A 14,813-nucleotide genomic window follows, 5' to 3' on the forward strand; every position below is an offset into this window, starting at 1 on the left:
CTCTAAGCCCACAAATTTAATGTAGATAAAATGGACCAGTTTCTTGAAAGGCACATTGGCTGAAAAACTAGTCTAAACAGAACTATATCCATTAAAGAAATTGACTCAATAATCAAAAATCTTACAAAACAGAAAGCATCTGGCCCAGGGGATTATGTGAATCTACTAAACATTTAAGGGCAAAATTACTCCATTTCTTTAAAATATCTTTCCAGAGCACAGGAAAGGGGAATACTCCTTAACTCATTCTTTCAGGCCAGCATCACCCCTAATACCAAAATCTGACAAAGACATCATAATAAAATAAAACAATATCCCTTATGAATGTAGATGCAGAATCCTCAATAAAATTAACAAATTCAATCCAATGATGAATAAAAAAAGTTGGACACCACACCCAAGTGGGATTTATTCAAGGAATGCAAGGCTACTTCAACATTTGAAAATAAATTGATGTAATCCATCACATCAACAGGCCAATGAAGGCAAATCACAGGACTGTATCAAGAGATGCCAAAAAGCACTTGACAAAATCAAATATTCACTCATAGTAAAAACTCCCAGAAAACTAGATATAGAGGGAAACTTCCTCAAGTTGATAAAGCACACCTAAAAAACCTTACAGCCGGTTCAAAACCCTGGGCTTGCCTGGTCAAGGCACATATGGGAGTTGATGCTTCCCGCTCTTCCCCCCTTCTCTCTCTCTCTCTCTTTCTCTCTCTCTCTTCCTTCTCTATAATGAATAAATTTTAAAAAATTTAAAAAAACAAACAAACAAAAAAACCCTACAGCTAACATCATATTTAATGGTGAGAAGCATAAAGTTTTTCCATGAAGACTATGAACAAGGTGAGGATGTCCCTTCTCATCATTACTTTCAACAGCATACTAGAAGTCCTAGCTAAATGCAAAAAGACAAGAAAAGGAAATTTAAAAAGCATACAAATTGGAAAGAAGAAATAAAACTGTCTTTACTCAAAAATGTCATGGTTGTCTTTGTAGAAAATCTAAAGGTATTTACAAAAAAAACCCTCTAGCACTATTAAGAAATTATAGCAAGATTTAGGGATACAGCCTGACCTGGCGGTGGCGCAGTGGATAGAGTGTCGGACTGGGATGCAGACGACCCAGGTTCGAGACCCTAAGGTCGCCAGCTTGTGCTCGGGCTCATCTGGTTTGAGCAAAGCTCACCAGCTTGGGCCCAAGGTCGCTGGCTCAAGTAAGGGGTTACTCAGTCTGCTGTAGCCCCACAGTCAAGGCACATATGAGAAAGCAATCAATGAACAACTAAGGTGTCACAACAAAAAACTAATGATTGATGCTTCTCATCTCTCTCCGTTCCTGTCTGTCCCTATCTATCCCTCTCTTTGACTCTTTCTGTCTCTGAAAAAAAAAAAAAAAAAAATTTAGGAATACAAGGTAATATGCAAAGTAAATTGCTTTCTTTTATAACAGCCATGAACAAGTAGATTTGAAATTAAAAGCATATTACCATCTATATTAGCACCCCCAAAAAGGAATAGTTAGATGTCTAACAAAATATATGACCTGACCTGTGGTGGCTCAGTGGATAAAGCATCGACCTGGAAATGCTGAGGTCGCTGGTTCGAAACCCTGGGCTTGCCTGGTCAAGGCACATATGGGAGTTGATGCTTCCAGCTCCTCCCCCCGTCTCTCCTCTCTCTCTCTCTCTCTCTCTCTCTTTCTCTCTCTCTCTCTCTCTCTCTCCCTCCCTCCCTCCCTCTCTCTCCTCTCTAAAATGAATAAATAAAATTAAAAAATATATATATATGCAAGATCTATACCAGGAAAGCTTTAAAACTGATGAAGATAACAAAGAAGAATTGAATGGAGAGACAGCTATTTTGTGTTCTAAATAGAAAGACTCAATGTTGTCAAAACGTCAGTTCTTCACAACTTTTTTCTTCTCTTTTTTTTTGTTTATACAGGGACAGAGAGTCAGAGAGAGGGATAGATATGGACAGATAGATAGGGACAGACAGACAGGAATGGAGAGAGATGAGAAGCATCAATCATCAGTTTTTCGTTTTGACACCTTAGTTGTTCATTGATTGCTTTCTCATATGTGCCTTGACCATGGGCCTTCAGCAGACTGCGTAACCCCTTGCTAGAGCCAGCGACTTTGGGTCCAAGCTGGTGAGCTATTTTTGCTCAAGCCAGATGAGCTCACGCCCAAACTGTAGACCTCGGGTCTCGACCTGAGTCTTCTGCATCCCAGTCCGCAGCTCTATCCACTGCACCACTGCCTGGTCAGGCACTTCACAATTTGATCTATAGATTCATCCCATTTCAATCAAAATTCTGGCAAATAATTTTGTGGATGTTGACAAACTGATCCTAAAGTTTATAGAGAGAGGCAAAAGACCTAGGATAGCCAATTCAATATTGAGGAAGAACTAAGTTCAAGGACTTAACATTACCCAACTTTAATACTTACTATAAAGCTATAGTATTGGTACTAGGCAGCATGATATTGGTGAAAGATTAGACAAAGAGATCAATGAAACAGAACAGAGAGCCCCAAAATAGACCCATGTAAATATAGTCAACTGATCTTTGACAAAAGAGCAAAGGCAAGTGAAGCAAAGATAGTCTTTTCAACTAATGGTACTAAAACAACGGGACATCCACATGGACAACCATAAAATCTAGACACAGATCTCACAACCTTCACAAAATTAACTCAAAGTGCATCGCAGACTTAAGTGTTAAAACACATAACTGAAAAAATTCTAGAACACAGGAAAAACCTCAATGCCCTTGGGTTTGGTTATGACTTTTTTAAAGTAAAACACCAAAAGAACACTCAATAAAAGAATAATTGATAAGCTAGACTTGACTAAAATGAAAAATCAGCTCTGTGAAAGACAATGTCAAGAGAATGAGAAGATAAGCCACAGGTTTACCAAACAAAGATAATATTTGCAAGACACATCTGACAAAATACTCTCAAAACTCAACCATAAGAAAACAAGTAACCTGATTTAAAAAAGGACAAAAGACCTGAAAAGACACCTCACCAAAGAAGAGACACAGATAAGTATATGAAAAGATGTTCAACATCATTTGTCATCTGTGAAATGCAAAATAAAACTTTTACACACCTATTAGAATGGTCAAAATCCAAAACACTGACATCAAATGCTATAGAGCAGTGGTCCCCAACCTTTTTTGGGCCACGGACCGGTTTAATGTCAGAAAATATTTTCGACCAGGCGGTGGCGCAGTGGATGGAGCGTTGGATTGGGGTGCGGAGAAAATATTTTCACAGACTGGCCTTTAGAGTGAGACAGATAAATGTATCACGTGACCCAGACAAGCATCAAGAGTGAGTCTTAGACAGATGTAACAGAGGGAATCTGGTCGTTTTTTAAAAATAAAACATCGTTCAGACTTAAATATAAATAAAACGGAAAAAATGTAAGTTATTTATTCTTTCTCTGCGGACCAGTACCAAATGACCCACAGACCGGTACCCGTCCGCCGCCCGGGGGGTTGGGGACCACTGCTGTAGAGGATGTGGAGCAACAGAAATTCACATTTGTTGATGGTGGGAATGCAAAGTGGTACAACCACTTTGGAAAATAATTTGGTGGTTTCTTACAAAACTAAACATACTCTTACCCTATTATCCAGCAGTCACACTTTTTGGTATTTACCCAATGGAGTTGAAAGCTTCTGTTGTACCAAATCCTGCACATGGATGTATACAGCAGCTTTATTCATAACTGACAACACTTGGAAGCAGCCAAGATCTCATTCAGTAGGTGAGGGGATGAAAGTGTGTTACATCCAGATAATGGATATTTAGCACCAAAAAGGAATGAGCCATCAAACCATGAAAAGACATGGAGAAAACTTAGATGTATATTACTAAGTGAAAGAAGCCAATCTTCAAATAGATGATGTCCTGGGAAATGCAAGATTATGAAAACAATAAAAAGGTCAGTTGCTGCTAGGGGTGAGGTGAGAGGGAGGGACAAATAGGCAGAATATTTTTAGGGCAGTAAAACTATTCCATATACTACAACAGTATGTACATGTTATAATTCTTTTTTTAAAAACCCCACACAATATGTACAACACCAACAGTGAACCTACTGTAAACCCTGAACTTTGGGCGTTAATCATGTCAATGTAGGTTCATCGATTTTAACAAATGCACCACTTTAGTAAGGGGATGTTGATAGTGGTGTAGGTGTGGGTGTGTGGGGACAGAGGGGTACATGAGAACTCTGTACTTTCTGTTTAATTTTTTGTGTGTGTGCGAGAGAAACAGAGAGAGACAGAGGGACAGATAGGGACAGACAGGAAGGGAGAGAGATGAGAAATATCAGTTCTTCGTTGCGGTTCTTTAGTTGTTCATTGATTGATTTCTCATATGTGCCTTGACCAGGAGGACTATAGCAGACCGAGTGACCCCTTGCTCAAGCCAGAGACCTTGGGTTCAAGCTGAGTTTCTCAAACCAGATGAGCCCATGCTCAAGCTGGTGACCTCGGGGTTTCGAACCTGGGTCCTCTGTGTCCCAGTCTGATGCTCTATCCACTGTGCTACCACCTAGTCAGGCTCAGCTCAATTTGGCTGTGAACCTAAAACTGCTCTAAAATTTAAGTTTATTATTTTTTTTAATTTAAAAACTAAATTTAAAAAGTCAAATGCATTTCTACATACTGGAAGGGAACAATCAGAAACTGAAATGGGAAATATCATTTACATAACATCAACACAGACTGATTTCCTCCTCCACATAATTTTATAGGCAAATCTGAGTTAGAGATAGATTTAACCAAAAATCAAACATTGTTGAGAGATATTATCTATTTAACACCTAAATAAATGGGGAGGTTTACTTTGTTCAAAGATCAATATGACTCAAATTATTAACATGTAAATTCTTCCCATATTGACCTACCTATAGATGCTGTGCAATGCCAACAAAAATTCCAGCTCATTAACAGAAAATGACAAACTGGTTTTTTTGTTTGTTTGTTTGTTGTATTTTTCTGAAGCTGGAAACGGGGAGAGACAGTCGGAGAGACAGTCAGACAGACTCCCGCATGCGCCCGACCAGGATCCACCCGGCACGCCCACCAGGGGCGACGCTCTGCCCCTCCGGGGCGTGGCTCTGCTGAGACCAGAGCCACTCTAGCGCCTGGGGCAGAGGCCAAGGAGCCATCCCCAGGGCCCGGGCCATCTTTGCTCCAATGGAGCCATGGCTGCGGGAGGGGAAGAGAGAGACAGAGAGGAAGGGGGGAGGGCGTGGAGAAGCAAATGGGCGCTTCTCCTATGTGCCCTGGCGGGGAATCGAACCCGGGTCCCCCGCACGCCAGGCCGACGCTCTACCGCTGAGCCAACCGGCCAGGGCGACAAACTGGTTTTAAAATTCATTTTATTCGACCATTAAAAAAAAAAAAAAAAAAAAAAAAAAAAAGGAATCTTACCATTTCAGACAGCAGGGATGGACCTGGAGAGCACTATGCTAGGTGAAATAAGCCAGAGAGAGACAAATGCCATATGAGTTCACTCATATGTGGAATATCTTATGAACAAAATAACTAACAAACATAATAGAAACACTTTTAGAGAACAGACTGACAGCTGTCATAGAAGAGGAGCGTTGCAGGGCTGGGTGAAAAAGGTGAAGGGATTAAGCTAAAAAAAAAAAAAAACTAAACTAAAAAGAAAATTCATATGGAAACACACAAAACAGAACAATTTTTAAAAACAACAAAATTGGATGCCAAACGCTATCTGATTTGAAGACTCATTGTAAGTTACAGCAAAGACAACGTGGTATTTTTGTAAAGATAGACATGTACATATGGCAACATATGTATTTGTCTAATTTTGTTGGCATTGCACAGCATCTATAGATAGGTCAATATGGGAATAGGAAAGTCTTAAACTCACACCTATGAGGAAAACTTATTTTTCACATAAAAGCAAAGACTTTTCTTTCAGTGGAAAAAGGACAGACAGCTCTTTCAAAAAATGGTGCTAGCTATCCATACACAGTAAAATGTTACCCAGGATCCGTATTGTTGCATGTATAAAAATTAGCTCAAAATGAATCATACGCGTAAACATAAAACCTTCACTCTAAAACTTCCAGAAGACGACCCAGGAGAAAAATCTTTGTGGCTCTGGGGTTGAAAGAGTGCCTAGATAATAGACCAACCCAGCACCACGCAACCCTTTCTTCCGTCCCGTTCCAGCCCCGCCCCGCCCCTCCCACTCCGCTGCGCCCCGCCCCCTGGCGTCCAGGGGAGCCAGGCGGGGCGCGCGCCCGCCCGCTTTCCACCCGGAAGAGCCACCTGATCTGCGAAGTTGAGCGGAGCGCAGCCCGCCGTCCGTCGGGAGCGCGGGCCGGGCCCAGCCGCTCGCGGAGCGCCTATTTCGCTCTGCCGCGAGGCGGACCCGCCGGAGTCTGCGCGCCCCCGCGGCAGACGGCGCCTCGAGCGGCCCCGCGTTCGCGCCTTGCCTGCCCCGCCTACAGGCCTCCTCGCGACCCTGGGCCCGCGGCGCGACCCCGCCGCCAGGCCGGAGGTCTCCGCGCCACTCCGCGTGGGCAGCAGCGCGCGCCCGGTGGCTTCTGACATTGAATAATCGCCTGTAAGTGACGACCGCTGCCGCGTTTCACTGTTATTTATTTTTTCTCCCGCAGTTCGTCCCAAATGTCGCCCACACTTGGTTACTTCAAAAACTATTCAATTCCGGGACCGGTCCGGTGACGGAGCTGCCCGGGAGCCGAGCCCGGGAAGTATCCGAGTCCTGCCTAGATGGTGTAGGTCAGGGGCTGCTTGCAAAGCCGTAAGTGTGCAGAGACAGTCCTCCGCGCAGGGACCAACCACGTCTGCCCAGCGGCCAGCTGGATAGGCGGGCGGGGGTAGGGGCGGGGCCTAGGACGCGGCGCGCCCAGCGAGGGGGCGTGGCTCCCGGCAGGTGCGGAGAGGCGACTGGACGGGAGGTGATTCCCAGGGAACCAGCTTGCCGTCTCCACTTACTCACTCTCATGGCTTTACTTGTTGGTGCTTCACACTTTTGTCTGGAGGGTAAAGTAATAACTTTAACATTGTATTTTAACCTCAGCTATTCAATAAAAAAAAAAAAAGGGACTTGGAAGCTATAAAAGAATAAGTACCACTAGTCTGTTTCTGGCTGGGTACTTTTGTGGGATTAGCAAACTGCTTAGAAACAGCTGATCAGTTTTGCACAGATATTGAAAATGAATGCTATTTTTAAAGAAGTTGCTTTGTTTAAAAAAAATGAGTAGGCGAAATTTAATCTGACTTGAATTTGAACTATGAGTTCTGAGGCTACCCCCTTCCTGCCCTGTGTGGAGCTGTCTTTTAAACTGCTAAATTTTTGGCTCCAAAATATGCATTCGTAGACTCTTAGAGATTCTCTTGTAGCCACTTTTGGGAGTATATATATATATATATATATATATATATATATATTTTTTTTTTTATTTATTTATTATGAAGCAAAAGCCACATCATAGAAATACTGTATAGTTCCCTCCAACGTGCATTTTCCCCTTTACGCTGGGCTGAGTTTATGTTACCTAACCAAAACACATTGATTTACAATGTAGTAGCCATAATTTACTTTCCCTTATTCTGTTAGATATGCATATACTCATCTGTTAATCTCACAGTACTATCTTAATTGTCAGGATTCTTTAGTCAACTTCTTTTAGAGCCTAGTGCAGTCAGTGTTAGTTGAATGAAATAAGCCAAATTATAGTTGAATGAAATAAGCCAAATTAAAGTACACTTTTCCTCCAGTACTCTCTATTTTTCCAGACCAAATAAGAGTTCTTAAATGATCCAGTTTGGACTGTTTATTTGGGACTGTCACCCCATTTAAATTTGATCCTTCTCTCCTTTGTGCTCCTATTCATACTGCATTTTTACCATTGTTAGAACACTCCTATGTTGATCTGCCTCTTAGTTCTATTTAGGGCATACAGAACCTTTGATTGTGCTTTTATCTCGAAGCATAGTGCCTTGTACATGGTAGATACCTGCATGTATACATAAAAACAGAATGGGGTAGACTCTTTTAATGTGTATATTCAAATTTTTAAAAGTAGTGCTAGGGTAATAGGGCAGGTGAAGTAATAAAATTTACTGTACTTACTTTCATTCTGTAGTTATCATTTATAGACCAAATTTTGTTTCCTCAGTTTAATTATCCAGTTTTTTTTAACACTTGAAATGGCTGATTTTGCAGAAGCCAATAGTTTTCCTGGGTCAGGAAACGAAAATAGGAAATAAATTCACCTCCAAATTTAAATTTCTAAAGCCAGTCTAATAACTATTCAAATCATAATTGGCTATCAGTCTGAATAGTAGTGTATGTTCCATTTATGTAGCAGAATACACCTGCATACATGTGTTTTGTGTCTCTGTGTATCTAGAGAGAGAGAGAGAGAGAGAGAGAAGTCTACTTTATATGAATAAAACCCAGAAGCAAGACAATTGATACCAGGAGTAACTAGCCAAAAGACTGGCACTTAGGATTTTATACTTGTAAACAAATGTATATATGGAGATTGGGTTAAAAAGAAAAAAAGGGGGCAGGCTTATTACATAATATAGGATTAATAAGAGGGAAGTTTTGGGGGAATAAATGGGAAAGACATTGGACAATTTTGTATTTGTAATCAGTGCTAACATATTCCTTACCCATTTAAAAAATGATACATTTACTAAGTAACAGATAATTCATGTCTAATGAAAATTTAAATTCAGTATTATTTTGAGAGTATAGTGTGACTTAAAGCAGTGATTTTCAACTGTCCATCCGCCAGAAACTTTGTGCCAATCCACGAAAGTGTTAACCATGTTGTATGGTACAATATATAGAGTCTATAATTACTGGGTCTGCAACATCTAGGTGGTTAACTCTTTCGTATACCACCATGAAATTGCTGGTGGACCAGCCCCGGCCCACAAACCAGTGGTTGCTTTAAAACCACTGACCTAAAGTCAGTATGATTTACAACCACACAGTTTTTTTTTTGTTGTTAATTTATGTGTAAGTCTAGTAGCAAATAATATATAATACAGTTCTTTCTTTTTTCTTCAGTTACCTAGATTCAGGATGAATAGCGATCAGATTGCACTGGTTGGTCAAGTGTTTGAGTCATATGCTTCGGAATACCATAAGAATGATATTCTTTTAATCCTGAAGGAAAGAGATGAAGATGCTCATTACCCAGTTGTGGTTAATGCCATGACTCTTTTTGAGACCAACATGGAAATTGGAGAATATTTCAACGCATTCCCCAATGAAGTACTGACTGTTTTTGATAGTGCGTTGCGAAGATCAGCGTTGACTATCCACCAGTCCCTTTCTCAGCCTGAGGATGTCTCCATGAAGCAGAATCTTCATACCAGAATCTCAGGTGAATCATTTAAAGATTTTATTGCCATGTTACTCTCTAGGAAGATTTTTGAGAAATCCTGACACATATTAAATATAGAAAACTAAGAAATAATTGTTATTTATACTTACAAATAATCTCATTGTGTAGTTGCTATAGCACTTGTCAGCCTGAGGGGGTTTTAACCCTTTGAGTAGCGAGTTTTTTGTTAACTCTTTGAGTGAGGACATACATGAACATTTGTATTACTCAAAACGTTAGTGAAGCATTGCCCAGGAATTTGGAAACAGGTTTGTTTTCTGAGTTAAATTGTAAAGTCAACACAGACTAGAGCAGAGATACACGAAAATTATCCGAAGCAAAAGTATGGCTCCCTTACTGGCAAAATGTGATGCAATCTAAGTTAATAGAAATAAAGATTATTTTCATTAGGAAGTGGGCAAGTCAGCCTTGAAAGCCTAGAAAAGGAAGTCATAGTGCCACATGTTGGCAGTGCCCACTCGTTAGCAGAGCATACAGTATATGGAGAGGGAGTCTCAGCAAGCAACAGAAAGTTCAAGTCTGTCTGTGGACTTGTAACCAGGGGTGGGATTCAGATAATTTAACAACCAGTTCTCTGCCCTAATGACTGGTTTAATTATAAACAAACAATATACTGAAAGGTAGTTTTAATTTCGTGCATTTAATACTTAAATAAGAACAATAAAAAAGGTACAGAAAACTAGATTATAAGAATTTTAAAATATTAATGAAAAAATATTAAGTAATACCTGACAAAAAACAATAAAACTATCATGTAAGATATTTCCATATTGCTTCTTGATTGGTGTCCTCACTTGCAGTTTTTTGCACCTGTGAACAGAATGAACATGACTATAGGCATTTAGAATATGCTGTTGCACAGATGAATGTTAAAATAGAGTAAGGAATATAAGTTTGCAGCTGCCCAAGTGCCCACCTTAAAGAGAACCCTGATTACAAGTGCCATTTTAAAACCAGTTTGCCTAACTCAACAAAAAATTAGGTATCAGGCCCTGGCCAGTTGGCTCAACGGTAGAGCGTCGGCCTGGCGTGCAGGGGTCCCGGGTTCAATTCCCGGCCAGGGCACACAGGAGAAGCGCTCATCTGCTTCTCCACCCCTCCCTCTCTCCTTCTTCTGTCTCTCTCTTCCCCTCCCACAGCCAAGGCTCCATTGGAGCAAAGATGGCCTGGGTGCTGGGGATGGCTCTGTGGCCTCTGCCTCAGGCGCTAGAATGGCTCTGGATGCAACAGAGCAACGCCCCAGAGGGGCAGAACATCGCCCCCTGGTGGGCATGCCGGGTGGATCCCGGTCGGGCGCATGTGGGAGTCTGTCTGACTGCCTCCCCGTTTCCAGCTTCGAAAAAATGAAAAAAAAAAAATTAGGTATCAGTTCTGCCAACCGTTGCGAACCAGCTGAATCCCACCATGGCTTGTAGCCTGTAACAACAGATTAATTTAGCCTGGTGTCTTAAGCATTCAGTTCATATTAGTTGCTTAAAAAAAAAATTTCCATGCTTCCCAAACTACCTTCTGATTATTGTTTTGTATTTGGCTTTCGGAGTAGATAATTATCAACAGGGAGAAAATGTGCTGACTAAAGTATAATCGTACCTGTTAGGGTTTTATCTCATGAGCTTGGCAAATCTGACAGTTCTGAGTGTGCACTTACCAGGTGTCAGAGCTACTGAATTCTGAGGCCCAGACAATGGACCCTGGGAAATGAACCAGTGTAACTAATGCTATTTTGATAAGCCTGTTAGGAGGCAGCCGGTGACTGTCACAGCCAGCCTTACTCGACTCCAGTGATGCATTACAGCCAAACACAAGAAAGAGGGTGTTCCCACATAAAACTTTTCTGACATTTTGTACCTATTAAGTTGCTTTTTTACTAACAGTGAAAACCACAAGGTTTCTAAAAGATAAAGTGATGGTGTGAGTAAACCTGTAGGTAATTCAAGGGTTGGAAACACTGTCAGACCTACATATTAGTAAATCCTGGCCCTTACTGAAAGAGGAGTCTTCCAGCACTGTGGTACTCTGGCCGTTGTGTTGCCATCTCCTTGTCACTCAGCCGTGTGGTTTACTCAGGGTCATAAACTGATTTTTTATGTGGCCAGTGGCAGTATAGTCTTTGTTGAACATGGTTATAATGATATACTGTATTGAGATTCTATGGAGAGAGCCTTCTTATAAAAACAAATTCTTTTTTTAATCCTGGTTATTATCTAGATTTGTACTTTTATGCCAGTCTATTGATAATTGTTATTCTTTGAAATAATTTTTTTCTATTTTAATTGATTTCATTTGTTTTTCTTAAGTGAAACTCGAAGTTTTTCTTTCCCTGAAATTATACTTTCTTCCTCAGGAAATATGAGAAAAGTATATTCCGTGGAGTGAAATGCCAAGGTTGATGTAATTTTGGTTTTTTCCCCCCTTCGTCAGGTTTGCCCGTTTGTCCTGAGCTGGTGAGGGAGCACATCCCTAAAACCAAAGATGTGGGACACTTTTTATCTGTCACCGGGACAGTGATTCGAACGAGCCTGGTGAAGATCCTGGAGTTTGAACGGGATTACATGTGCAACAAGTGCAAGCATGTATTTGTGGTAAAGGCTGACTTTGAGCACTATTATACCTTCCGCCGGCCATCTTCATGTCCCAGTTTGGAGAGATGTAATTCTTCAAAATTCACTTGCCTCTCAGACTTGTCTTCATCTCCAAGCAGGTGTAGAGATTATCAGGAAATCAAAATTCAGGAACAGGTAAATAATCAAATAAATGAGAAAAGTGACAGATTTGAAGAAGTGTTATTCAGCTATGGGCAAATTGCTAGGACTTGGGAACACAACGGGTTACAGGTGAAACTTGTGAGATCACTTTGTGGAAGATCAAGTGTGAACCTGTTGCACATGTGTCAGAATATAGTAGTTAGAGACCATGATATAAATGTATTTTATGCAGAGTATTGGCAAGAGGGTTATGGAATGACTTAATAATTATGTTAAAGTTAAGTGAATATTTAAGCAGTTCAAACTAGCCGTACCTAACTAAGGAATAAGAGAATATTAAATGGGTTCAATATTGGAGTGGGCAGGATTTTGGGGCTAGGCCTAATTTTTATTTGCTGTGCCAAATGAGGTATATATACGTAACCACTCTTTAATACACACCTGATTTTTATTGTACTTGCCACTTAAACACAAAGTCTAATTTAGTATCAAGGACACAGACTCATTCTATCTTTCTACACCATTCTTAACTCATGGCCTCTATTTTTATGGTTGTCTATATTCCAAAATGGCAGCTACAACTCCATCACATCTGTATCCTAGTCAGAGTACAGAAACAAGGAGGAATAGGCAAAAACACCTGCCATCTAACCCAAGTCATCATCTACGTAGTCCCCTTCCAAGTTTCCTTTAACATATCTAGTTATATCCTCTTGGCCAGAATTTAGTCATATGACCACACTCCAATGCAAGGGAGCCTGGGAGAGAAAGTCTTTTTACAGGGCGCTTGTTCACATAGAATAAAACCAGGGTTCTTTTTCTAAGGAGTAATCAAAGGAACTGAGTGATTTGTACCAGGTCTTATGGCTAGAAATCAGGAAAGAACTGCTTCTTTATTTCTGGTAAGTAACTTTGTTAATTATGTTTAGTAGTTGGAGCATGTGTTTATTTTGACCATCCACAGATAGATTATATTTGGAGATATTTTCCAAATATTGGTGTTTTTCTTTTACTCTAGTTTTATTGAATTCTTTTTTATTTATTTATTTATTTTTTTGACAGTGACAGAGAGAGTCAGAGAGAGGGATAGATAGGAACAAACAGACAGGAAAAGAGATGAGAAGCATCAATTCTTCGTTGCATCACTTTAGTTGTTCATTGATTGCTTTCTATGTGCTTTGACCATGGGGCTACAGCAGACAGAGTAACCCCTTGCTCAGGCCAGCGACCTTGGCCTCAAGCTGGTGAGCTTTGCTCAAAACAGATGAACTCGTGTTCAAGCTGGTGATGTTGGGGTCTCGAACCTGGGTCCTCCATTTCCTAGTCTGATGCTCTATCCACTGCTCCACTGCCTGGTCAGGCTAGTTTTAGTGAATTTTTAAACTGATAGTATACACAGTTTGCAAGAAAATTTTGTAAATCCCCATATAATTAAATTGTATGTTGGCCCTGGCCATTTGGCTCAGCGGTAGAGCATTGGCCTGGCGTGCAGGAGTCCCGGGTTTGATTTCTGGCCAGGGCACAGAGAAGTGCCCATCTGCTTCTCCACCCCTCCCCCCTCCTTCCTCTCTGTCTCTCTCTTCCCCTCCCGCAGCCGAGGCTCCATTGGAGCAAAGATGGCCCGGGCGCTGGGGATGGCTCTGTGGCCTCTGCCTCAGGCGCTAGAATGGCTCTGGATGCAGCAGAGCAACACCCCAGAGGGGCAGAATATCGTCCCCTGGTAGGCATGCCAGGTGGATCCCGGTCGGGCGCATGCGGGAGTCTGTCTGACTGCCTCCCCGTTTCCAGCTTCGGAAAAATGAAGAAAAAAAAGTCACTTATCTAATGAAATCCATACATTAAAAAAAAAAATTGTATGTCAATACAGAGAAATAGAAGTGGTCATTTCAAGATTTGCTAGGCTTCAGAATGTACTTAGCATATATTTAAGCATATTTAGTATCTGTTTTCTTTTCTTTGCTAGGTTCAAAGGCTATCTGTTGGAAGTATTCCACGGTCTATGAAGGTTATCCTAGAAGATGACTTAGTAGACACTTGCAAATCTGGTAAGAATGAACTTTTGCTAGCTTACACAGGAGGTCCTAATATATTGCTGTGGAAAAGCTACTTTTTATTTTCCCACTAGTGAGTGTGGAGATGTACTGCTTTCCTTGAGAACAGAGACTAGCATGGAGGGGCATGCTTGCAGGACAGAAGCTGGGCTGCAGCTTAGCGGTCTTGTCCAGCTGATTATTTTACAGATGAAGAACCTGACTTGCCTAAGGTCACTTAGAAAGTTAAGTGACAGACCTGGAACATGAACCCAGATCTGCTGACTTCTAGACCTGGACTCTTTTCAGCGCACCACAGCTTAACAGGAGCAACTTTAAAACAATGTTGGTGTGGGCAGTTATGTACGATGCATCAGAGGATGTGGCTGTCACATGTTACTGTAGCCTTCATGGTGTCAAGAAGAAAGGAAGTGATTGTTTCTCTCTGCTCTGTGTTGGTGACACTACTATAGCAGTCACATTGATTTGGGTCAGGGGTCTCAAACTCGTGGCCCGCCGAACAATTTTGTGCGGCCCGCAGACTAATCCACGGGCTTACTTAATTTTATCCAAAATATTTTGAACTTCGTGGATTAGTCTGCGGGCCGCACAAAATTGTT

General features: G+C 41.1%; 1 protein-coding gene across 7 annotated transcripts in view; it reads left to right on the forward strand.

Moving 5' to 3' along the window:
* Positions 1-6,335: 6,335 nt before the first annotated feature.
* The window catches only part of LOC136398848 (DNA helicase MCM9), a 72,426-nt gene continuing 63,948 nt past the window's right edge, over positions 6,336-14,813 (forward strand). For all 7 annotated transcript variants that reach the window (XM_066373370.1, XM_066373371.1, XM_066373372.1 and 4 more), the window contains exons 1-4: positions 6,336-6,634; positions 9,119-9,437; positions 11,880-12,196; positions 14,127-14,208. In XM_066373370.1, the coding sequence (XP_066229467.1) occupies positions 9,134-9,437; positions 11,880-12,196; positions 14,127-14,208 (703 nt within the window). In that variant the 5' untranslated portion in view covers positions 6,336-6,634; positions 9,119-9,133. The remainder of the gene's footprint in view (positions 6,635-9,118; positions 9,438-11,879; positions 12,197-14,126; positions 14,209-14,813) is intronic.

Source organism: Saccopteryx leptura, chromosome 3, assembly GCF_036850995.1.
Source record: "Saccopteryx leptura isolate mSacLep1 chromosome 3, mSacLep1_pri_phased_curated, whole genome shotgun sequence".
Classification (NCBI taxonomy): domain Eukaryota; kingdom Metazoa; phylum Chordata; class Mammalia; order Chiroptera; family Emballonuridae; genus Saccopteryx; species Saccopteryx leptura.